General features: G+C 32.8%; 2 protein-coding genes across 2 annotated transcripts in view; one reads left to right on the top strand and one right to left on the bottom strand.

Moving 5' to 3' along the window:
- LOC129798399 (uncharacterized) overlaps positions 1-20,110 on the top strand; it is an 83,804-nt gene extending 63,694 nt beyond the window's left edge. Inside the window, exons 5-9 of the mRNA XM_055841528.1 lie at positions 2,502-2,612; positions 10,383-10,516; positions 10,641-10,782; positions 11,589-11,684; positions 14,538-20,110. Of these exons, the coding sequence (XP_055697503.1) occupies positions 2,502-2,612; positions 10,383-10,516; positions 10,641-10,782; positions 11,589-11,684; positions 14,538-18,538 (4,484 nt within the window). The 3' untranslated portion in view covers positions 18,539-20,110. The remainder of the gene's footprint in view (positions 1-2,501; positions 2,613-10,382; positions 10,517-10,640; positions 10,783-11,588; positions 11,685-14,537) is intronic.
- A 553-nt stretch (positions 20,111-20,663) lies between these two features.
- Positions 20,664-26,385, bottom strand: LOC129798117 (SAP30-binding protein; the record flags this gene model as incomplete). The annotated part of the gene is given in 4 exon segments (XM_055841139.1): positions 20,664-21,011; positions 25,580-25,976; positions 25,979-26,228; positions 26,287-26,385. Coding segments are annotated over 4 exon segments (903 nt in total), but the record flags the coding sequence as incomplete, so codon positions are not given.
- Positions 26,386-26,402: the final 17 nt, after the last annotated feature.

Genomic DNA, 26,402 nt, shown 5'->3' with positions numbered 1-26,402 from the left:
ATGAGAGCATGACTTTCACTATCGCTAATCTTCCATATGAGATCATGAAATTCATTCAGGTGGCAAGTTTTCTTTGATCTCTCCAGAATTCATATTGTGGAGAGAACACCTGTCGGATTGAGGTGTTTTGAGGTGCTCATAATGATTTTTTCATTAATTGTCTAGGGCGTAAAGAATGAGGAGAGGATTTAGAGCAGCTGTAAAATAAGTTCATGAAGATGAAACTCTATTATTGCCAAACACTTAAAAAGACACTAAAAGTTCAATGTGCTTTACAACAGTTACTGTGTAGTTCTGAAGAATGCTTTACAAGAATTCAAATTTTCTTCACATATTATAACATTTCGTGGTGAGTGCCTAGGGGTAGTGAATTGCTTTTTTTATTGTTTTTTTACAGCATCTTAAAAACAATATTTTATCCTAAAATATGCATTTTTTAAAAACCATTTCAAAGCTCCGATTTCACGTTTTCTCCTAGTTTTCTTGGTGCCTATGACATACATAATTCAGAATATATATATATATATATATATATATATATATATATATATATATATATATATTACAGATATTACGTGCTGCAGATTTTTTTTTAACAAAAATTACAAGCTGCAGTTTTTTCGCCAATTAAGAAGTGCTGTGACGAGTCGCTCTAATGAACAACTCATTAGTCCGCAACTTCATAGAATTTTCTTTCTAAAAAAATAGTTTAAAGTATAAAAATATACCAAAAAATTATAATGCTTGGTCATTTCCTTTATCACCAAAAAATCGCGAAAACGATTCGTTTTTGGCCTTCTAATTCAGGCTCCCCGGTTAACCCCTTTCTTAACGGGGTCATTATTATTATTAATTGTATCAAGACACTATTTGTATTACAATCTGATGTTTACAACGTGCTCGTGTTGAAAGAATCTATAGATCGCCCAGGAACGCCTTTCTCGCACTGTGGATCCGGAGTTTTTGGGCAGTTTATTACGCTTTTTTACATATGAAAATGTTTATTTTTAAATATTCAGATCTTTCCACCAGATGGGACTCAAACTCACTGCACTGAGAGTCAAGCCGGGGATCTATCTGCCCAAGAACCAACAGTCTTGCCTATTACGCCACTGAGATCACCCATCGTAGGATTATATATATTGCTCTCTCTGTGGAGTTCGAGCAGTAAAAATTATCTTCACCATTACAAAATCATTATTTAACAATTTCTTTTAATTGTACTTGATATAACTTTAGAAGATTTAAGCGACGAACCTGAATTCTTAAAAATTCCACTGATCAAACAATTATTATAATTTAATTTAAATCACTATATTTCCCTAAACGGTTTAAACAAACTACATAGCTTGGAATTCTTGATTCTTGGTATTTTACTATCAAATTCTCTTTATTTAGTTATGCAAATTTAACAGATTGTGAGAAGATGGCAAATCTGTCAGCGCCTTACTGAAGAAACGACCATTAAAACATATACGTTTTTGTAACTCGTAATATTTTCACCATCTCAATGCAAATCTCTTGTATAGCACAAAAACAGACAATTTAACGAGAAATATTCTTTTTATTATTAACTTTCACCTTCAACTCCATTTAATGCATTTAAACAAGAAATACGCTTTTCTCATTATATATATTTATCGTCAAATGATGCTGCATTGATGACTGCGAGAGAAATTTATTCAATATCATTTTATGATAGATATATGATTGCATATTTATCAAGATCTCGCAATGGAGAAAAAAGTGGAATTTATTATGCATAAAAACGATTAGTTTTTCCAAAACCTCGTAAAGCACTCAAGATTATAAAAGAATTGAAATTGTAAGAGCATATCGTTTTTGAATATTGTTTTTTCGGTTAAAAATATATTTGCAAATCGTGAGTTTTATTGGAACTATATTTAGCAAGATTTTTACCAAATTCTTTCCCTGAGATAAATTTACCCATATATTTTATCCCATACATTTTTAAGTCCATTTGCTTTTATTCTTGCTCAGTAAAGTGAATACATCAATGATTGTGTTTTAAAGTAAAAGGTTCAAAAGACAACCGTCGACTGATACTACTACTGGTGATAAGGTCGTTCACTATAATTCAGCATAAATTGTCGTAAATTATGGTAAAAATTCTCAAATAAAATTTATTATTCTTATGCGACATTAGGTGCAGTTTAATTTCCATCTGAAATTATATGCAAATTGATCGAAAAGGTTACAAAGCCTCCCGTATAGCTTAATTCTCTGTATACAGAAAATTTGATGGTCAAATGGGTGGATAATTGGGCCTTTGGGTAAGAGAAATTGCCTTTTATCGAAAATTAATAAACAGCAACAAAAAATATGTGCTGGTGATGATATATTTCGCACTTGAGGTATGTCTCAACCACCGATTGGGAGGTGTAACATATACTCTGGAAAACATTCAATTTATTGTCACCAAATTAATTAATATTCTCACTCAATGGCAACTTTATAGACTGATGTGAACTTTCTTTCAGAATGCACTCTGGCACCGTTCGTTAGCGGTTCCTCGACGGAGAAGATACCATTTGTGTTCCTGCCATTGCGCGGCCAGATTATTCATCCAAGTCGCGAAATCAATTTCCAAGGTATGTAACCAATTATGCAACCAATGAAAAATTTGATTAATTGACCACTCGCACAGTGAAATTAACTACCAAACTGCCGGATGCTACATAAGTTTGACCATTGATTGTAATGTCAACAGTTCCTTTCGCAATATTAATATCCTCTAGATAGACAGCGTACGGTTCACAGCTCATTTTTCTCTCAGATATTTTCTTTTGATGTTGGTGTCTTCATTGTGTGGAACTGGGTGGTTCATAAATCTATAAAATCCACACAGTAACAGAGAAGATTGATAAAGTGATTAATATTAAAGGCAGGGCCTTTGTCAAAAATAAGAGCCAAGCAATCATTTTCATAGATAGGTTTTTACAGCTTTTTCTTGAAATGGTTCAATTATAAAAAATAATATTAGTAATTTTTTAGACTATCGAAAACATTTGCAAAGAAATGTTTTATATTGCTCAAACAAAACGTATATTTAGCTATATAAATAAAATATTTTGACTACACATTTGAAATTTCACATGTTTGAGAATAGGTTTTACGTAGTAAATTTAAAAAGAAATTAAAACATCCATATGAAACCTTCGTGTACTTTTCACTTTTATTTCTACAAAATTCATTAAAAATTTCAATAGTTCACTACTTCTTTGTTTAGGAAATCTCGTTTATCCTCCTTTAAAAAATTATGTAAAATAGAGTGATACCATAGATAATTTTATCTACAGAAAACACATTAAAGATCTATTTCACACAACAAAATAGACAGTCGATCTATCAGCTGCGGTCAATTTACCATTCAAAATTTGTAACTTTTGCAGACATTTAAAAAAGACGTAGTTGCTCTTTTGAAACTAATAGATAATCTAATAAAATCTCTTCTATATTTTATTGAAATAGTATTTCATATTAGTTCTAACATTTTTTCATTCTTAGAAAATAAAATCTATAAAAATACAACATTTAAATGCTCGAGTGGTTTACTGATTTTAAGGAGTTTACGATTACACTTAAATTCTTTTGAATTAATTTAATTAACTTTAATTAAATTTAACCCTCAATCAGGTAAGACCGTCTCAAGGCGGTTATTCTTTAAAGCGCATATACTGCGATAATATTACTTATTTGGAGTTAAAATATCTACAGTGTCCTCGGTTATAGTCTTACTAACATATTTTCTGAAGCTGAGCTCATTTTGACCTTTCGTTTGGTTACCATCTTTAGTTTTGTGTGACAGGTTAGAGAAAAAATAACAAAATGTCGTTCGCAACATTTTTCGTTTCCAAGTTAAAAAAAAATTGTTTTAAAGTAATCTAACTGCAGTAAGACTTTTATTTCCTGAACGATATGCTATTCTAATTTGTATATTGCAATTGATAAATGTGAAAAAAAAATTAAAAGTATGACTGTTATCGGTTAAGTATGACTGCGGTGTTATCAGTTCAGACGTAAAATTTTCAAAAATTACCGATCTTTTTATTTAATTGTTTTGGTTGTTATGGTAAAATATATGATTATTTTGCAATATATTAATCATAGAAAACAATTAAGATTACAGAATCCAGAATGAGTAAAATGGTCGATTTCTGCGAATTAAGCGAAATTGATAAAGAAACAAACTTCAACAGTGATGATGAATTCCCTAATTCGTCCTTTAATGCCCCAGATCGTGAAATAACAACCAGAAATGACCAATAAATTACAAAGGATCTTCAAATTTTACAAGAGGATGACGTTTTCATAGCTGACCTGTGACCTATTCGGTAAAAATCAGTCTTATTGAAACACCTTGAGCTTCATTAATGTCTAATTATAAAAATTATAAACGTTTTTTTTCCTAAAAATTATCATTTCTTAGATAATCATACAACATTCATCCATAAAAAACGTTTAAAATTCATTTATTTTACTATTTGTTCACTATTTTTCAATTAAAATATTTCAGTCTTTTTATGCCTTAAACCGATATGACCGCCTCCAAGCGGTCTTTACCTTTTCTCACCTGGCGCCCAAACGAAAAGAGATAATGAAGACGGATAGTTTTTTTTTGAGGTTTATTGCACCATTAATTACTACCCCTAGACAAGATGATTTAACTACTTTTTTGCATATTAAAGAAAATACTGTTAGATAGGGTTAAATTCAAAAATCTTGTCAAAAACAATTATAAAAATTTCCTAATTTAACTAAACTTGTATTTTTTAATGTACTCATATTCTTTTTTAACTAGCGGTTCTACGATGGTTTTTCATATTTCACAATTTTTATTACAAACAGAAAATTCCCCATTTTAAATGTATTCAAAACAAGTTATCGAAGGTAATAATGAACTAGAGGATTAATTTTCTGTAAAATCCTTTCGTGTTTATGTGTTATTGAAGATGGTGTAAATGTTCTCCAGACGACTTACAAGTTATTCTATATAGGCAAAAAGAGGCATTTAATTGGTCAAGAAGCTGGTACCGAAGAAAATAGCTGCCTTTATTGAGTCATATAATGAAAGAAAATGTCCATATTGAGTGCATAACATGAGATGATTCATTCTTCAGCCTCATTAAAAGGTGTACAACGTGTACAACAATGGGTTGATGTATCACATAAAATCTATGGTGAAAATTTACACGTGTTTAATGCCTATAAGAAGTGCATTGCAAGAAAAAATCACAATTTTTGTATGCTTATTTACGAATTTTATGGAAATAACTTGTAGGCAAAAATCAGGTGGAAAGAATATGTTAATGAGCCTATTTCACCGAATGGATTTTTTTTAAATATAAAATTTAAGGATAATAAATTAATTCATTGGTGAGCAAGAACCGTTTAAAACCGAACAAATGTCAAATGAAAATTGTACCTGGACAAACTTATTTGACGTTTATTCTGTTTTAAACAGTTCTTGCTCATTCCTGAATTAATTACACAGTTCTCTCCGATATCCGGCTGACGGGGGGACAAAATGACATTTGGGTTTTTGAATTGATCAACGGTGCGCATATGTTTCATTTTGTATAACAATTAAGTATCAAAGGCTTTGATAAAGTGAAAATAACATTTTATTAATACTGGAAAGCTGCATGTTTCGTAAAAAAATGTTTGAATTCATCATGTTTGGCAGCTGTCAGCCAGATATCGAAGAGAGCTATGTATATAAAGTGTTCTGCATACTTTCAAATAACTAACGTCTAAGAGAAATTAGTTGGACTTAATTAACTTGTATATATAGTCAATAAACTTTGGAAAATATCCTTGAAAAAATTTTAGCAGCGTGAAACGGCTCCACTTTCCCTAATGGGATTTGCTTTAGATCAGGGCTTCGGTTCGGGTTCGGGGTAATTACAACTCAAAATATAACAGTAAGTTAAATTTTGCGGACTCTAAGATCACGCATGGTAAAAAAAATAAGATTTAAAATTTGTCTATGGGTCGGCTAAAACCTTTATCGGTTCCGCTGTATCCAGGTCCAGGCCACTTATTTGGGCAAAATATGCACTCCCCATTCCTCCATTCTATCTTAATCCTCTAGGTTGTCCTCCAACTCTATATCTCTCAGCTTCTATGTGCCTGAGGTACACATACAATGCCGTTTCTATATTACGGCAGACCAGCCTTGATTGGATCAGTTGTAGTGAATGTGTATTTTTTGTATCGACAGATCTGTTTATGTCGAACTCATTCTGTACCAGTTTCTCTTGTTTTAAGTGGTTTCATTGAGAATGCATTAGACATTACTTTTCTTGGTTTTTCATTTTCATTTTTTCATCTTCCAACTGATTCACTGAGGCATGTTAAAAATAAGTAAAATATAGTAACACACACACTGCCATTTTCCCACTAAGTGGGGTTGGCAATTCTTGTACTCGTCGCTAGGCCAGTGCGATCCTACGTCGTCTTGTCTTCGAGATCTTTCGACCTCATGTCCTTTTTTACATTAAGCCATGTGGAAAAGAGGCTGAGTTAGTGAAAAAACTAAATTTGGGGGCGTGGAGGTTCCAAAATGGTGAAGGAGTGGATCTGATATCACCTACTTCTTCCCACCCATCGACATATAACCTTTGCCGAAAACCGCTTGTCGATATCTCTCTCCGTTCTCTCTCCAGAGTTATACGACGGACGGACGGACAAACGGGACGGGACGTCCACGAAAATAGATTTAGTAGATCCAAAATTTGAACTTGATCTGATGAGGTCGTATTTTACCTCGGACCACACAAGCTGAGATTGTAAAGAATCTCAGGTAAAACAATACGATTTGAGCAAGTGAAATGGTTAAAATTGGGCTTGACATGATTCTTTTCGATAGAGGCTGAAATTGTAAAAAATTTTAGATAACTTACACATCGTTAGTTTTTCTTTTGAGCATAAAATATTGATCCTAAATCATCTCGAATGAAAAAAAAATGCCAATAGACAGATGAATACAACGAGAAAATTATTTAATGACACCTTTGAATATCCAATATGTTCATATACTTAACATATCACACAGTAATTCAATTGGATGATCGAAGAAGAGGCCAACACCAAAGAAAGATACAACAAAAATACCGCAAATTTAGCAGTGATCAGAGAAAATAGTCCACAAGATGAATAAGTCAATGACTTTGTGAAGCGACCAGTGTTTTGAGGATCAGGTTTTCATTTCAACACCTTCACAAGTATTTGACATTTTCTATACCCACACATGCCAAGAAAAGCCCCCAAACAGTGAAGCAAGATTTGCACATTTGACCGTTAAATTTTAATGTTGTGTTATTTTTTGCTAATTTAATAAGAACCGATTCCAAATACTTGTCTAAACTTAAAAAGATTCTTCCAAGATGGAATAAATGATACTATCCTCTAAGAATTTCACCTGAGGGCATCTTAGAAAGCTCATCAGATTGGCATCTCTATTGAGAAATTATTGTTCTTAAACAATAAATAAAAATTATATAAACAAGAGTCAAAAGAACATATCAAAAGATTGGTCATTAATTGTCGCTCTTTCACTATTCTAAAAGCACCTTTCTTAGTTCCATAAAATGTTCTATGTCCATAAATTGCATACTTACGACTTAAGCCGAGAGACGACTTAGCTGAAAATGATGGAAATGTTGTATAATCATTATTTCTAATATAATTACGCTAAGTCGTCTCTCGGCTAATTTTTGTAACTTTTCCCACAATTCCTAAAAGACGAAAGTCTTTTTAGAAAATTAAAATTATCATACTCAATATTTTTTCAACTCTTATGTTTTGTAACTTTTTCCTGCAGTCGCCAGGAGACGAAAGTCTATTTAGAAATTTAAAATTATCACACTCATTTTTTTTCAACCTGTTATTACTATAATAATAATACTTTAAATATATTATGGTATAACTTTCAAAAATTTGAGAACTGCATCTTATGAAAATTCGTACTTATGGAAACATCACAAAAATCTTGAATTTTTGTCACAAAATGATTTTGAAAAACTACAAAAATAAGAATGTTTGATATGCTTAGATAGAACATCAAACTTTTATAATGACATTATAAAACTGTACAGAATAATTTTCTTGTAAGAAAAGTAACAACAATAGATAAAACAAAAATTAATATTCTATATTCATATGATTGTGATCATTTTGCAGAATATAAAAGAGACCATAAAATAAGAAAAAGGCTGAAGAACCACAGAAACACGATCTGATTATATAATGTTTAGGAATTGCTTTTGATAGTAAAGATTATTTAAGATGGATATTAGAAAAAAGTAGAGAAGAATATCTTGTTCATTCAACTCAACAATGATGATGAGTTCAATTTCCCGTAATGCACTCGCCTTTGCATAATCGTCTTTCTATTTCAAAATATATAAATAAGAAAATAATGATGGTGGTAAGATTTTGATATTATTACGCTATTTTCCATGATTATTTGCTGTGTTTAAGAAGTTCCTACTGATTTAACTACATTTTTATATCTCTTCCCCATTAGAGAGTTTTATTAGGTTAATTGTTTTCTTCAAAATGTTATTTATTTTCAATGTATAAAAATGAGATTGTAAAAGTCTAATTAAAAAAAAAGCAATATGATAAATAGCTAAAAAGGCTAAAAACGATCTCTTAGACTTATATAATAACAATTAAAGGTTTAAACAATTAGGGCCCACCCTAAGGGCCCAAATAAACTCAGGATAAACCTCGAAAATATTTAATCTGTATAATTTATCAGTAAAGATTATTCCAAACTGTCATATACTGAGTTTGAGGATCATCAGTAAGACGTCTTGCATTAGTAATCCATACTGCGCTAAATTTTATGCTAAATATTCTTGAATTCTATACATCGTATTTGGGTCTTGTTACTTGCTTAAGCATGTGAGCAAGATTTTTTCTATGAATTCTTAACATTTTTCTATCATTTAAGAACCACTTAAGGTGTAACAAGAATTTATTAATAGAATGTTTTCTTTAATCTTTGCCAAGTATCCCACTTTGTGTGATAATGATTATTTGTGAGTCAACTTTGTGTGTTTAAGAGAGAAAGATGTTCTATAGATGGAAGACGTCATAAATATCTCATAAATTTAAGTTTATGTCTGCAATAAAATATGGTTGTAAAGATGATGGAAAATTAGTGAGTATATTACGACGAAAAGTGAGAAATCTTTCAGTCATTCAAAACTGATGTCTTTCTATTAACCTTACGAATGATTTTTCATTACAAAAGCCATTCGATTTTTCATTCAATTGCCAATGAAATATTAAAAAAAAATGCATATAATAACGTATTTATAAAAAATTGGAGACGAAAAATTATATTATTAGTGTTATGTCATATTAATATTTTGTAGTCTCCAGATGATATTCTAATCCTACTTACAGTAATTTTAGAAGATGTTTTCTTTAGATGCAAAAACTTTAAATCTACAAACAAATAAAAAAGTTTTGTCAGTTTGAAAAAAATTGTCAGTTTAAAAATTGCATAATTAATTAGAGTAAAATAAATAAAATTAATATTGGCTTTTCTCTTGAAATTTACATTTCAAGTTTATAATATTTTATTGGAGGCGATGATGTTATAATAAGGAAAATCTATTAAAAAGGTTTTTTGAATTGTAAAAATTTTCAAACTAAATATTAATACACTGAACTTTTCATTTTCATCATAATTTTCTGCTTTAAATAGTTCCATAAATTCATACAATTCAGTGATAAACTTTAACATATTTTTTAAAATTATTTTTCATTAGTACAAAAGCTTTAATAAATCAGTGGATACGGTTACGGATTCTCTAGGATTATAATGTGTGAATACAATAAATTACAATAAAAAAATTAAATCATTTAAATTATAGAGTTCAAAGCCTAATGGCTGCAAATTTTTCTGATCAGAACAGTTTTGAATTTGATTAGCGAATGAATAAAAATAAATACATTAGTGCAAGTAACATTAGAAAAAAAACGATTTATGTATTGTTCGTTTAGGTATTTTGCAACGTACTTAAAATATCGTTACTCAAATGTCTAATGACCACTGACATAAATAAATTATATATTTATAGAACCTTTCTAGACCAACTTTCTTTTATTACCAATCACCATCTTATAATATCTTATTCGATGGTACGGAATACAGCCATTAATATGATAATTAGAATAATATATTTATTTTTTCTATTGATCTCCATCATATTGTGAATAATTTCTTTAACAATAATTTTAATTGTCTTAGTTCAAAGTTGAGTAAATTTTGAAGCAAACGAAAATTTTTCAGTGTATTATTAGATACAATTAAGCATAACCTTCTCTTTTCATTTTGGTAGGTATTCTAAATCCAATATGTGCTGTCACGGGATCTCAGTATCTCACAAAAACTGGTTGGTCAGAATTACGAAATACTGTAGACACCGATGTCCCTTTTAGACTCTTTCGCGACGAAGGAAGAACATTTTTGCAGGTGAGAATAATTTTAAAAAAAAAATTGTGGGTAAAAAAAGTTGCCGAAATAAGGACATAATGACGAAACCTTTAATATTACACAAAAAGTCACAAATGATATTCCAAAATTATTTTAAATATAGTGGGTTGGAGAGGCGGAACTTCGGTACCGAATGCAAGGTCGACTTATATTGGTGCATTTGCTGTGTCGTGATATGACTCCTCCGAACACAGCATTCTCAGCATCCAACGGTTCAAGCAGTGGAAGCAGTTCTAGCGGCGGAGGTGAGTTTTCTTTATAATACTAATACTGGGATAATCTTACTTTACTTAGCCACAGGTGATTCTAAAGCGATTGAATATTATTTATTTAAAAGACAATAATATGATTACAAAAATATAAAATATGCTGTCAATTTTTAAAAGTATTTAGCATTCGCTGATAGACTCCGTTCATCCTGTTCAATATATACTTCATAAAAATTATGTTGACTTTATGGCTAACATGCTTTATTCATATACATATATATGTTAAATTTTTAAAAAAGGTTTCCAAATAAAGCAATTCAAAACATTTTTGATAATATTTATTTCATCATTCTTCTCATTTTTATACATATATAAATCAAACATAAGGAACAACTTGCGTCTATACAAGTTGTCACTGGTATTTGATGTATGTTGGGTTTTTCACTCTAACTTAGTTTAGAAAAATAGAAGTAGAGTATGAAATTGAAGATGTAATAAAGAAAATTGTTGTTGATATTGTAATTGAACATGAGTAAAACAAAGCAAGAAAACATAATACTGAGATATCGCATTTGTCGATAAAATTAGAATTTTAAAAGAGATTGCAAAAGAACACCAAATTATTTAACATCTTGTTTGTCCACTATTCCGACTATAGGTTCTTGATTCTTGACCCGCATAATTAAACAATGAAAAGGTTGAAGGAGAGACAAATGTGTTAAAGAGGAAACTTAAATTATGTTGTATAATCGTGTGGCGCAAAGAATAAATAAACATATATTTGATTTTTTGTGTTACTCCATAAGGCAGACAATAAAATTTTCTGTATGATTTTATTGCAGTGGCATCCGTGGATGATGATTTACTGCCGAACCAGAATATCTTTACACCTTGTGTGGCTTTTCGCGTCGTCGGAACACCAATTAGACATGTAAATAGTAAGTAAATTGAATGCTTTTTTAATAATTGACTGATGTCCAATGATTTATTGAATACCTTCAAAGAAGTTTTTCTAAAACAAAACCTAAACTAAAAGACTTTTACTTAGATATTGGAAAAAAACAACACTATAATGTAGTGGTTTATGAAAATAGGAATACCTCGGACCCTCTGTTTCTCTCTCTTTCTTCTTTAATTTCTCTTATTTCTCTTGAAATCTGCCGACAGTATTTTCCTCCATTTACGTTTTTCTAAAAGAATCTTCAAGATCTTTTTCTGTGTTTTAGTAAACTACAGCAAGTACTTTAAAAAAAAACAGCAAAACTGCCGTTTGAGCGCGTGCAATTTATTCAACAATATTATTATTAATGTTCTCTTCTTAACGCGATGTTTTTAACTACTTTGTACAAATTCACCGTGAGGTTAAAAGAAAGGAAAAAGAAACAGATGAATTAAACGCCACCTCTTTATTTTCCTCTTTGATGGGATCTTCTTGGGAAGAAAAAGAATTTCTGTATATGTATAACGAAGAGACAAGGTCGCTATTGATTTGTGTCGCAGGTTGCAGGGCTGTGGGTGAAAAACTATACATTTCTTATCCCAGAGAAGACAAACAATTATTATACAAAACAATGTAGCGCACACGACTGATGGAAATATCAATTGATGAATGTAGGGAAAGAGCTTGAGAAAAAGGGTGAAAGTGAAATGATTCAGGGAGTTCTCATTCCCAAGACCTCTGGAATTACGGACTCAATTGAAAGAAATAAAAGAAAGTTTATAATTCGTGAGTTTTGACTTTATTTCTTTGTGGAAAATATGTAAAATATTTCACAATTTTTTACTAATTCCTAAATTAAAAATTAATTTGCTAAGTTTCTTTTGAAATTATCGTCGTATTTAATAAAATGTTAAAAATTTTGCATAACTTTATCAAATACATTTGCTTATGTTGACCTTATTAAAAAAAAAAGCAAGAAAAGATATTATTATTCTACACCTATGTACATACAATCTTACAAATAAAAAAAAAGCGAAAATCGTTCGACGAGTCTAAAGAGAGGGTAGAGATATCCTTTACGTACCGTCGTTGCGGGTGACTTTGCACGCGGGGGGTGACTTTGCACTCTGCTGCTCGTGAGACTTTGAACAATTCTAGTACTTATTGATAGTCTTCGCCGATCCGGTCTACCATGTCAAAGTATATAGGGATATGTTATGTACCAAGTAAGGTACAATGATCCCCAAAAGGATTCTTGTAGTTTCAGTAATAGTCAATGAAATGCTAATATAGGTATTTTGTCAAAAAAACGGCTCCGTGAAAAAGTTATCTGAAGTACAATTCCAAAATCGATTTCAGAGTAGTAAATTGTCCAAATCCAATCTAAATTTATCTGGCTAGAATAATCCACTTCGATTTTGTTGATTATTTTTATTAAATTTTTTTTCCCTATTATCTTCCTAAGAACGCATGATTTATGTTATAAAATTGCATATAGATCTTTCTAAAGCTTTATTATAGAAGTATTTGGCTAAAAATTACCCAATTTTGTGGGAACTTAAGATAAAATGACCGAGATCTACAAGATGGTATGGTCGCCATCTTGATTTGACGTTTTTATCCGCCATTTTGAATAACTGTCAAAACAAAAAAAACTTATCCGATTGAGCTGAAATTTTAGTATGTTCTGGCTGATGTCAAGATCTTTTCAGAACATAAATAAAATCCGACCTAGGTCAAGCGATTGTCTGGATACTGGGGCTCTAAGTTCAAAATTTTGACATTTTCATTAATACAGAACTACGGAGAGCTTCTTTTATCGAACCCATCACAAAAAAGGCAGTATTATCGTTAGGCGATGAGATCTAAATAACAAACAAAACGAAAAGTAATGTTTTTCTTTATAACAGCATATTATTTGAAGATCTGAAAAACTTTTGCAAAGATGAAAAAATAAAAAAAATAAATAAATGCACTTTTCATTTATTTTTTTTAATTATGTAAGAGTAAATAAATATATAAAATAAAAGCCTCAACCATTTCTAATGGTTACTGAGGCATTTCGTTTAGGTTTTAAAATTCAGGATTAGAAAATAAAGATCGCCATAATATGAATATTTCAAATTTTTAAACTTTGAGCCTTTGTATCAAGGTAAATACTTGATGTAGACCGGAACATAGATACGTTCTGAAAAGGTCTTGATATCAGCTACAACATATAAAATTTCAACCCAATCGAACCTGTTTTAGATTTTGACAGTTATTCAAAATGGCGGACAGAAACGTCAAATCAAGATGGCGACCATGTCATCTTGTAGATCTCGTGCATATTACCCTTAGATGTGAAGATCTTCATTGTCGCTTATTATCAGAAATTGTTGATTTTTCAGTATTTATTAAAAAATGCAAAGTCACCCGCACCTTATCCCCAGTGCAAGCCTTTTTTCTTGATTTTTTTAAACATAGTAAAATTTTATAAAATAATACTAGTGGCACAAAATCCTTTCATTAACAACTGAATACAAATAATTTTACTCAAAAACCCCCCTCTCTTCACTTTAACTATCCACTTTTAGAGGGAAAAGTTGAAAAACAGCGAAAAAACGTGCAAAGTCACCCGCATCGACGGTAAGAAAATAGTCTGAACCGGACTGATAAATAATAATTCCAAGCTTCGTAATCTTTATCTATTATTTCAAAGTCTTTGTATATATTTTATATAGGGATTTGAAATTCCAATAAATATATCACTATTTTTAAATACCCGTTTTTAAATAAAAAATTGAGCAAGAAAACAAATAAATTGTTAAAGGTGAGATTACTATGTATTTTTTATGTTTTTTTTTTTCAGATGTTACCGAAGTGTCTTTCCAGGCTGAATCATCCACAGTCTCCAACGCTGAAGGACTCTCTACAAGAGAATATGTGGTTATTGGTCTATGTAGCCTACTGTTAGGTTTGATTTACGTAGCGTCTGTTTTCCTTTATCTGCACATGAAAAAGCGGAAAGCCCAAAGTCCTTCAGGATCTGTAAACCACACAATGAAAAATAATGATCTGACCTTTCCACCAAATGACCAAGTGACTTATGGTCCAGGATTCCAACGAAACGGGGGCTCTAGTGCATATGGAAGTAAAACTTATTCTCCTAGAAATCAAGGAAATAATATGAGAAATGTAACGGGAGGAAGCTTAGTTGGGGAAGAAATGGGAATAATTAAAAGTAATCCTCTTTTGAAACACTTTCCAAATTTAAGCGACAACTCAGGATTTATAAGTGATCAATCTAATTCTAATTCAGAATTTGATGATGATCACCCACAGATTGATATGGCAAAAACTCAAGTAACTGTACATTCAGAAAAAAATTCTCCGAAGCCACAATGTAATGACTCACAGGTCGAGAGCACTGCTGGAAATCAGGAGGAAAGGATCCCGGAGGAAAATGTCTCAATAGTGGATGACATGACAGCCGAAGACAAACTTGAGAACATGAAAGCGATAGTCAATGGGACTATCAGGAGGAAGTTGTACTTCAATCCGGCTTATTTCGAACCTGATCTCTTGGTTTCTCCACCTCCAGCAGCTTTGGAATTTCTTCATAAAATCCGAGAAGTTATCACAATTGCTAAATTCAAAATGTCTACGAAAAAATTTCAACCCTCGCTTGAAGCTCTTCCTGAAGAATTGCAAAACGGTTCGGAGATTTACTACGGTAGATCTGTACCTGCATCGAGCAAAATGGGCAGTGTAGTTGGTGGGACAAGATCTGATACATCCAAGAAAAAGCCAACTTGTTCCGGATGCCCAGGATGCGAAACATCATCAATCTCATCAGCTAAAAAACTCTTACATCAACAGGTACCGTCAACACCTGACGATGGTAACTGTAAGAATTGCGGTGACAAAAGAAATAGTATTAGAAAATGGTTAGAGGGAGTATCTTCAGGAGTAAACGAAGACAGTTGCATTTCTGACACCGAGAAGAAAGATTCTGATACTGGAGAAAAAGAAAATAAAACCACAGAATTAGTAAAGAAAAATCTTAAGCATTTTGGAAGTGATAGTTCGTCTAGTTCAGATTCTGATACTATTAAGGCTAATAGTATCAAGAGTAGTAAGAAAAAAGCCCCTCCTATTCCAACAAATCCTCCAAGAATTATCAATCGTCCAACAAAAATTAATCCCACTTCACCTTCTAATGAATTTGGAAAAACTCAATTATTTAACAAAATAGCTAAATCAGAGATTTACAATAATCCTCAATTTATGCAGTCGAGTCCAGAACTTCCACCTAGAAATCCTCATGCACCACATCAATTTGCTCGGGGGCATAGGAAGCAGCATATTGATGTCCAGGATCAGTACTCTAGTAGTACCTCATCGCTTAATGTTCAAGTCCGAAAGCAAGAAATGCTACGAAATATGCCAGATATGGTATATGAGGCATTAAATAAAGATTACAAAAATCGCGCGCAAACCATAGAGAGTCCTTTTGGTACTTTAAAGCTGCCTACTCCTGATTATACTGATGAAGATTATCAGACTCATGTTTTCCGAAAATCTAGTGATTCCCCAGGAGTTCCAACCCCAGATTACAACAGTCTCAATCGCATAAGAACTAAAAACTTTCTACTCGGATCGCCTATTTACGCTCGTAAATCCCCTCATTATCTAATAGTTGATTACGAAACTGATAGTTTGGAAAGGGCACCATGTAAAAATCGCAAAATAATTTCTTCCCCGTCTTCTTCAAATAGTAGCAGTGACTCGCAACCGAGTCCTTCTCTTAGTGCAGCTCTCCCTCTTGAAGAGGAAGTCGAGATGCGCAATGCGGTTTACGATAAAGTTGAGGGGTTTAGAAAAGACACAATTGGAGATATTATTAGGAACAAGAAAAAAACCGATTATTCTCTTGTTTCGGAAGTTTATGTTGGAAGCAATGCCTTTTCTAGTCGTGGTAGACAGAGCTCGAAAATCAAATATAACGTACCTTATGCCGGAAGCATGACTATTGAACTGGATCCAAGTCCCGATGAGTATGATTTATCAACAGATAGCGATCAATTTGAGCCAGACACATTGGACAGAAAACCTAAGAAATGTAGAGAATTGCCGAGCGATAACATAAAAGCTTGGGACAATCATTTGATTAAGTCTACTGAATTCTTAAACAACACTGATAATAATATTAACTACTCTTCCCTTGAAAACATGACATCACTTCCAGATCTCAATTATATGCAACAACATCAAAAGCAACTAGTTTTGAGAACAACTGGATCTTTCAAGAGTGATTCATTGAGTCAGGTTTCCGATCTCGGGGTAAAAATGCATGGTCCTAAAACCTTTGGAAGTCTTAGGGAAATTTATGAAGCAAAATCGCAAAAGAATCTACATCGCCCACCACTTACAAATATCGATTTTATGGAGAAAGGAAAGTTATTAACGCTCGAGGAGCGGCATTCCAAAAGACAAAGGTCTATGACTGAAAATACTCTCAATAGAAAGAATAAATCTTTGCCGCCAGATGTTATACCTTATAGTTCACACTATGATCACCCTAGGCCACCTGTTGCGGTTTCTCCAACGGAAACACCGTCAAAAAACCTAACAGTCTGGAACACAGAGGAATTCAGTAGAACCGCTGATCAAAGCCAAGATGAAACTTTTGAACATGATACTGATACTTATGAGACAAGGAGTACAAATAGTGAAACGACTGAATTTACTGGTGTTTCGGAAGTTCTTGCAAACTCGGAATTCGAACACGATCGGCGGATTCTAGCCAATAATCTTGAATATCCCACCATGAAAGAATATACAACGATCAATAAACTTTCTCGATTTTACGACAACAACGACTATATCACCGAAAATAATGGATGCTATATTAACAAAATGGAAGGAAAGCCAGTAGACATCCTGGACACATACATGACAATTGAAGAAGTAGAAAATAAGAAAATCAATGATACTGAGAAATTTGACGAAGACAAAAAACAAAGTGAAATCGATCGAATTGAAGTAATCAGTACGAAATCTTTGTCCAATTCAATTAAAACCAATTCTTCGAAGCAGAGCACTTTAAAATCTACGAAATTCACAGAGAATCTCGTGAACCTTAAGGGTCATTCGAACTTGCAAGCTCCAAAAATTTTCCGTGTTGAGATCAATCCTGAAAGTGATGCCATGAAACTTGCCATGGGAATGCGTGATCGCGCTAAAAAGTCAAAAGACATCAAGAATGCTTGGAAACGGTTTGTAAGTTTAGCTACATCTAAATTAAGGGTTAGCAGTCCAACTAAACCCGATATAAAATTCAATTTTATTGATTCTCTGGAAGATGGTACAGATCGAGATGAGGGTATTTCTTCATTAATCGATGAGAATATGAATGAGAACAAGAGCGCAGTTGAGCATCCGACTCAAATATCTCCAACAAGATCAGGACAAAAACCCGAACCTGATAGTGGATATATGAGTGCTGACTCAAATGAGTCTAAAGTATGCAATAAAAAATACTATGATCGCTTTAGTTTTAGAACAATTGAAGATAAGATCAATGAAGCTTCTTATATCGACATTGTAGAATGTTCGGAGCCTGAGACTGATCACCAATACTCAGTAATGCAGTGTGATTCCAATAAGATTACATTAGAAATAACGGATAATACTGAAACAGATCTTTCAATCGTCAAAATAGGAGAAAATGAAGATGATACAGACCACTACAGTAGTGGACTGTCGACATCTGAGGAGGATAGTGATGACGACGGAGATGAATTGTGTGAATCTGGAGCTGAAAGTGTAGAAACACATTCGGTATTTTTTAAGCAAATGCGACAGTAACGTATTTTAGAAAATTTCAAAAATAATTACAAAAAAACATACATATTTTTAAGCCGTTTTTGGCTTAAAAAAGACTGGGGTTGTCATGTACAACACAATCAATGATCACATTGGAAGTTACTATTTTTTTTTAATAAGTAAGTAGCATCATTTAGAATATTGTATTCTACTTTTCATACGCAAGTAAATGGTTCACGATATTCCTTTAGTAAATTTTATAGGTCAGTTTTTGATAAATAATTTTCAATTAGATTTGTATAAATATATTTTTAAACTTTAATATTAAGTTTGAAATTGCTATAGAAATATCGTGATCATTCGAATAGCACATTTTCTAAAATAACAATTGGTCTTTAATGTGATCTTTAAGGATCGGTTGGTTGGGTTGACCAAAAAAATATTTTTTTCTAAAGATTTAGAGAACAAATTTATATTGTCAAAAAATGATCTTCTTTTTGAATCACTGGGTATCTAAATAAATCCTACTACTTCGAAAGTAAAAACGTAATTTCAAAATTATGATAAAATTTTAATATGATCATGATTAGCCCCAAAAACAATTGTACATAAATTGTTAAATAAAAATGGGCTGACAATACGGTGCATAAGAGATAGACTATTCTCCCTCAGTTCCCCAATATTATTATTCAAAATTTCTGTTTTAAGATTTATACATGTACATGTACATATTATTTATACAAAAACACACAATATACACACACCCATATATATATATATTAAATTTCCGGGAGTCTCTTTTGTACCTGAGTGTAATAGACTCAAGAGAATCAAAATTAATTTGAAAACATGAAGTATGACAAGATATTTTATAAAATAAAAAATATTTTTAGAAAAGGGCTCACTCAAGGTTGTTTATTTTGTTTAATTAATTAACAATGATGAGAGCACAATATTCCATAGAAAAACTAATAATTTTTTCAAACTAGATTTCTAGACATGAATTTTTTTTTCTTGTATAGGGTCATTGTCTTTGGACAATGATCCAAAGACAATGATAGGGCTGAAGTTGTCAGTCCAATTCCTCTTTATGATATCTATATTAAATGCAGCAAACCTCATTGGATAATAATAAATAATAATAATTATTATTATTGTTTCATGCCCATAGTACACATAGGATACATCTAGGACTATACATAAATACGATGCGATAAATAAGGATGCGATACGAACACCTTTAATATAAGAGCTGTTTGGTAAACTAATTTGAACGTGTTGTTATACTGTATCACAGAGTGAGAACTCTAAAGGGTCCCAAAGAGAGTTAGGCTGATTCTCGAGAATATTCAGTTTAAAAATGGGCAGTAAGGGATTAGATTAGATAAAGGAAATAGATATAAAGGACAATCAATGATACATAACCCTCAGTGTATGACAATTTGTGAGAAATCTTTACGGCTAAATTTTCCAGACTAAAAATATTCTTTAAATTCAGGCTGAGTCTATTTGGGTCCTAACACTTAACCATTGAATGTCATAGGTCAATTGAAATAACTATAGCGGAAGAAAAATATTGTAAATTTATAAATAATAAATGTGCAATTGTTAGCTGAGATCCTTTTTTTAATGGTCTCTGTTGTAAACGAGAATACAGTGAAAAATATTTCATGTGATAAAGGCCGGATGTGCAATAAAATGTGTATATAAAAATTAAGTCATAATTTTTATATACAAGCTTCGGCATTGTTTTACTTTTATATTATAAATTATGTATTTTTTATTTTAGAAATAATTCTTATTACCCCTAGTTTTAGTGTATAGCTCCAGATGCAGCTATAAATCCAAAAAGGAATAAAATTTACAAAGTAATATTGCGCAAAACAAATTTTTAGTTGTTAATTGGTGAGAGTATTATAGGGATCTATTGAGACGCATAGCTTCATAAGTACCTGGCGTATTAGAAATATTTATTCTCTGAGGCAGGTGCATTAAAATTAACCAATATTACTCAAGAAAAAATCAAGAAAATGTGCAATGGATATATTAAATCAATCCTTTTAGAAAATGGGAAAATATTGTTGGTATTTTTTTTTATTTAGATCGGGAAAAATATCTCAGTAAAACGCATAATCTGGTGTGGGGGGCAATGGTTTAAAAAAACTAGTTTAATTTCTGATAATTTAATTTTTATTTTATAAGAAATTTGTTGGTAATTTTATGATGTCTCTTTATTGTTTTTTTAAATAGTTGATATAATTTCACTGCTAAATAACGGTGAAAGAAAACTATTGTCGAAGAATTATTGAAATAAATTTAAAAAAAAAATCTGCTAGTTTTACTTAGACCTTAGACGGCTTATATTTTGGGCTTTTTGGGAAGAGATCCAAAAGCAGAGATTACTGTTCCTTTTGTTCCGGTGATGCTTGTCGTAAGAGATGACGGTTGGATCAATCCTGCAGGTTTTAAAGGAGCTGTATTTGCTGACGGACCAGGCTGATCCCACTTAGATTTTCTGTACGAAATAGTTATAAAATTATTCCTCGTAAAATTGTAAGTATATTAAAATTCAGTAACTTTTATACTCCCTCCGTCCCGAAATAAGTCGTACGTTTGGGAAAAATTTTTTGTTCCGAAATAAGTCATACGTTTGGGAAAAAATGGGATTAAGGAAAGTTTGTTGGTAAAAGTTTTATGTACCACAATTATCTCTTCTAAAGAACTATTTTTAATGTTCAGAACTAAAATTGGGGTCCAATCTTCATGGTAAGTTGAAGAACGAATGTCTTAAAAATGTCTTATTTCTTGCGTTTTTATTTTCCATATATTTTTAGTGGAAAATGGTGAGAGATAGGGACTTGGAACCCTCGGGGACCCCCCCGTAAGTTGACCCTGAGACCATTAATATGCCCCCCACATTTTCCCCCGTCCCACCTTCCCCTTCCCCTGAAAAAAATCTCACGACATATTTTCGACCAAACCCAGAAAGCATGATTTTGGAACGGAACGGGAGGGGTGGGGGGAAAATGAGGCCAACTTGTGGGGGGGGTCCGCCAAAGGTCCCAAGTCCCTATCTCTAACCATTTAGCATCCAGATATTCGAACACATAAAAAGGATGTTCTTTTTATTGCTTATTCTGCAAAATTTGAGCAATAAAAAATGTCATATCGGTAATAACTGTTGAGTTCTACTTGTGCATACTAAAAATTTAGAACACATTCTAGGCTATAATGTTAATCACTGCCCATTTTTTAGTAATTAACTATCTACCGAAGCTCTTTGAAAAAAACGCGAAAAATGGACAACTTCAACATATCGAATCCTCAACTTACCATCGTTGTAAGATCCCCATATTATCCCTGAACATGGAAGATAGTTCATACTTAAGATATTTGCAAATAACAAAACCATTCTCTGAAACCATCCCTTAATCCCTAGTTTCTCCCCAAACGTACGACTTATTTCGGAACGGAGGGAGTATTATGTAAGGAAACCATTTTCAAAAAAAAAGAGAAAATATCGTTTTTGTCATGCAATAATACAATAAAATTGATTGAATTACTTGTTGAATTAAAGTTGAAGAAATATGTAGGTTTTTTTTTAAATTTTGATAGTTTTTTTTTTAGAAAATAGGGGAGGGTGGGGCAGTTTAACGACGGGGCAGTTTCAATTTTTGCATATTCTTCTTATCTCTTTGAAAGGAATGAAATAAAACCTTTATGTTACTGAAGCTATAACTGAGACCCATGTTCATAAAAATAATTAATTTCGTAACGCTTCTCGTTTGAGTTCTGTAATTTATTTTATAAAACTGCAATAAAATGAAACTTTTATAATGTCTTATTTTCAACAATTTCTGAACCGTTGCACTTATCTATCGAAGTAACATAGGGTAAGTGTGCCAAATTCCGGCCAGCTTGCAATTTCGGCCATCTTTTTTGTTCCTCGAATTTCCATGAACTTTTAGATTTAACGTACTCTAGAGATTATACAATGCAAAAGAATACCAAAAAATGTAGCTTCGACAAACGAGATGACATAAAAAAGGCATTGGAAGAATTTATGAAGGGCAAGGAAATATGAGAATGAAGGTGGCCGAAATAGGGCACCAAAGCTATGTCTACATTTTTATTCATTTTAAAATGTATTAAGAATGATTTTAGAGTACATAAAGACGATAAACTGTCTACAAGGTTCTAAGCAACACTCCTTAAGTAGAAGGAATAAAAAAAATCAATTTCTATTAAACATATTATATTTCAAACTTGAGACTTTGGCGCTTGCATGCAACTATGCCGAAAATTTGGCACACTTACGCTAATTGTATTCATTTACTAGTGGTTTTCTGATTATTATAAGGCATTTAGCGTTGAATGAATTCTAAGACGGTTCTGACAATTTTGATTTGAGTTCCGAAAGTGCATAAGGGGCAGTTTCAAACAAGCACATGGAGAAGTTTCCTGTGTCCAATAAATTTACTTTTTTAATCAAAATTAACTTAAAGCAATCACTGAGAACGTTTTGTAGCTGTTTTTGTCGATAAAGTTCGAAATTTTGGGAAGTAGATTTTCTAAAAACTCATTAACAAAAAAAATAAGGAAAAAACAATCTTTCAATGATTTTAAGTGCTTGAAAACGCTAAAGTTAATTGTTATAATATTTTTCAGAATGTTTTCAGCAAGATATTATAATTTTTTGTAGTATTATGACAATTCAAGATTTTAAAACACTATTATAAAACTGTTATACTAAAAACGACATGTTCTAAAGCGACATATTGATCCATTTATGTTCTGAATTAGCTTAGAACTACAAAAGACATTTCTTTCGTATAAAAGGGACAGATAATCCTAACCGGCTTATGTAGGTGAGATTCTTAACGTTAGCTAACTCGGAGTGCATGCAAATTCGATTTGGAGCTGAAGTTGGGAGACGCCATTCAGTTATCTTGAATCAAATTCGTGAAATTATACAAGTTTTGTATTTGAACCAAAATGTCAAGGATTTGGATGAACTGACAGAAAAGTGTTATATGGGTGAAATGTAGACCAGAATGTTCTCTATAATTTTGCCGTAGAACTTGAACTCATCGATTACTCAGAAGCCAAGATAAGCGAGGTTTTTTGTTTCTTAACTCGTTTTTTCATCCAGAGTGCCCCAAGTAGTCATTTGTTGAACTTCAACTAAATCAAAGAATTGTTGTCTTTTGTGGGACTTTCCATTTAAACCCCTATTTTAAGTGTCTTGGTGGAGTATAGGCAGTCAAATTGGCATCTGAGTGATTTCAAAGCGTTATTATTAGAAAAATCAATTTTTTCACACTTAAACGGCAAAATCGGAGTGATAGCGTAGTCTGAGCGAAAAATTATGTATGGACGAAATGTAGAGACAAATGTGCTCTACAATTATGTCGAAGTAATCATCAAAATCGGTTCAGCGACAGTCGAGATAATTGAGGTTATGTGATATTGAAATTGGTTTTTCGACTGTGGCGCCCCTGGTGTTGGTCCCACGAAGTTCAAATATTTTAGAAAGTTGTAGCATTTGGTGAGATCTTTCGTTTAAGCCCTCATTCATCAAAATCGGTCAAATACAACCGGAGATATGATTTTTTGAATTTGTGAACTTTGACCCCTCATATCTCCGGTTCTATTGAAACCACAGCGCGCATACGCACCATTTTGGAAACGTCCTAGACTGGACTACAACATACTAAAATTTGATTAACTTGCACAATGCCGTTTTTGAGAAAAGTGACTTTGAATTTCGATGAATTTTGACGCTATCACAGCGCCACCTGTGGTGACTTTTTGAACTTCCATCTGAAAGTGCTCATCGAGACGAAACCAAAAAGGTAAAATTTAGGTCGCTATGTTAATTATTATTAATCGTGTCGAGGCATAAAATTTACACATGTCTTGCCCAAAAACGGGCCACGTCAATGGCAAGCGGACTTGCCGACATCAAATCTCCTACTCCACATGGGGCAGGGGACAATGGACAAACACACAAGTGGGGGGTGGTTTGGATCACCCCACAGTCACAAAGGACGTCACATTCATCCGAGAAGCCCCATCGCCGCCTGTTGTCTCTCGATCGCGCTACGCCGCTCCTCAAACGATTGAGAGACTTCCACGTCGTCCAGTTTTGGTCACCACCAGGAGGAAGGCCTTCCCTTAGTTTCGACAAAATCTGGTGGAAAGACTTCCTTCAACAGATTAAGTCTGGCCTCCTCTGAGATTTGTTAATTAATTAATTAATTTGTTAATTAATTTGCTATGTTAATTAGAACCGGAGATAGAGGCCGGTCAATGTTCGAACTTTGACCCCTTATAGCTCGGGTCAGGGGTTATGGATCGACTTAGTTTTTTTTGTTTGATAGGTATAATCAACGGCTACAACATACTAAAATTTCAGCCCGATGCACAATGGAATTTTTGAGTTATTTAACTTTTAAGATTTAAAAATTTTCTTTTTAAAAAAAGCGCCCCTAGCGGTGGTTTTATGAACTTGCGATGTTAGAAGGGGAAGTGGCATTTCACGAGAGCTTTCCAAAAAGCCCTCACTTTTTAAATTCTGACAATTAGAACCGGAGTTATGGCTATTTAAGAATTTTTTTTGGACCCTTATAGCTCGGGTCAGGGGGGTCGGGGGACCTTAAGTTTGGTATTGATGGAAAGCTCTAAGGCCCAGCTATAACATACTAAAATTTGAGCCCGCTCGATGCCATAGGGGCGGAGTTATTGAGAAAACAAAAAAGGGGGGTCTTCAAAATGGCGGAAGGAGGGGTGGGGGGTGGGGGGTCAATGCACCAAGTTGCAATTTTCACCCGATATATAACCTTTGCCGAAAACCGCAAGTCGATATCTTTTTTAGTTTAGGAGCTATTAAGCTCCAAAAAGCGGCCGGCCGGGAACGTAACTTAGCCCCCCATATATTTGTGATCAGGAAGTGGCGAAACACATTTTGGCCAAGTTTGAGGTCGATCGGACGACATGAAATTTTGTTAGGATTATAGTAGGTGAGATTGTTAAGAATCTCACCTAATATTATCAATTTTATCTTAGAAAAAAACTATTCACCTTTTCTTGGCTTCCTCTTCAGCTTTTCTTGCTGCAGCTGCTACTTGCTCCATTTTAGCATTATCCTTCTTTTCCTTCTCTCTTTTATCCATTTCAGCTTTCTGTGCTTTTGCTAGTTCCTCATAGAAGCTCTCCTTACCCCATTGCAAAGGATCATAAATTTCAGGAGGATAGTTTGTTCCTAACTCATTGATGTCACAGAATTGTATTAATTTTTCGTAAATACTTGGATTCCTAAATTCTTTTCGTTCCTGAATTATCTTATTCATGTCCATACTGCTATTTTTCATTTTTTCATAAAGATTATTGATCTTCTCTTGTAGTTCCGGAGCACACTTGCCTTTGGGTTCCGGAGGTAATTGAAAACCATACTCTGCAAAACGATCTGCTTTAATATCGAGGATTCTTTTTCTACCATTGGTTCATCTTCCTCTGAAATATCCATAACACTGATTTCTGAATGTAGGGACACATTCTCCTCATCCGATATTTGAGTTTCATCGTTGTCATTATAGCTAACAAGTCTGAGGGCCTTTTTAGGTATTTGAGGTTTTGTTGGGGGGCCCACAAAAGGTGGTGTTGCAGATACTTCTCTGCTGATATTACGTACTGGACTACCGGTGGCGGATTTAGAAGCAGGAACAAAATTCTGAAACCAAAATTTGGAAATTGTAATTTTTTGTTTAAGAATCTCTGTAACAACTTACCAGTGATTCTTCCGAGGCTTCTGATGCCGGTGAATAATCTTCCGGACGATCTTCATTCTCTGAGTCTGTATAATTAGCTGTAAGAGAGGCAAGGGCTGAATTTTACCACTCATTTT

Source organism: Phlebotomus papatasi, chromosome 1 (genome assembly GCF_024763615.1).
Source record: "Phlebotomus papatasi isolate M1 chromosome 1, Ppap_2.1, whole genome shotgun sequence".
In the NCBI taxonomy this organism is placed as follows: Eukaryota; Metazoa; Arthropoda; class Insecta; order Diptera; family Psychodidae; genus Phlebotomus; species Phlebotomus papatasi.
Note: the sequence above shows the minus strand (reverse complement) of the source record. Positions and strands in the feature narration are given on the sequence as shown.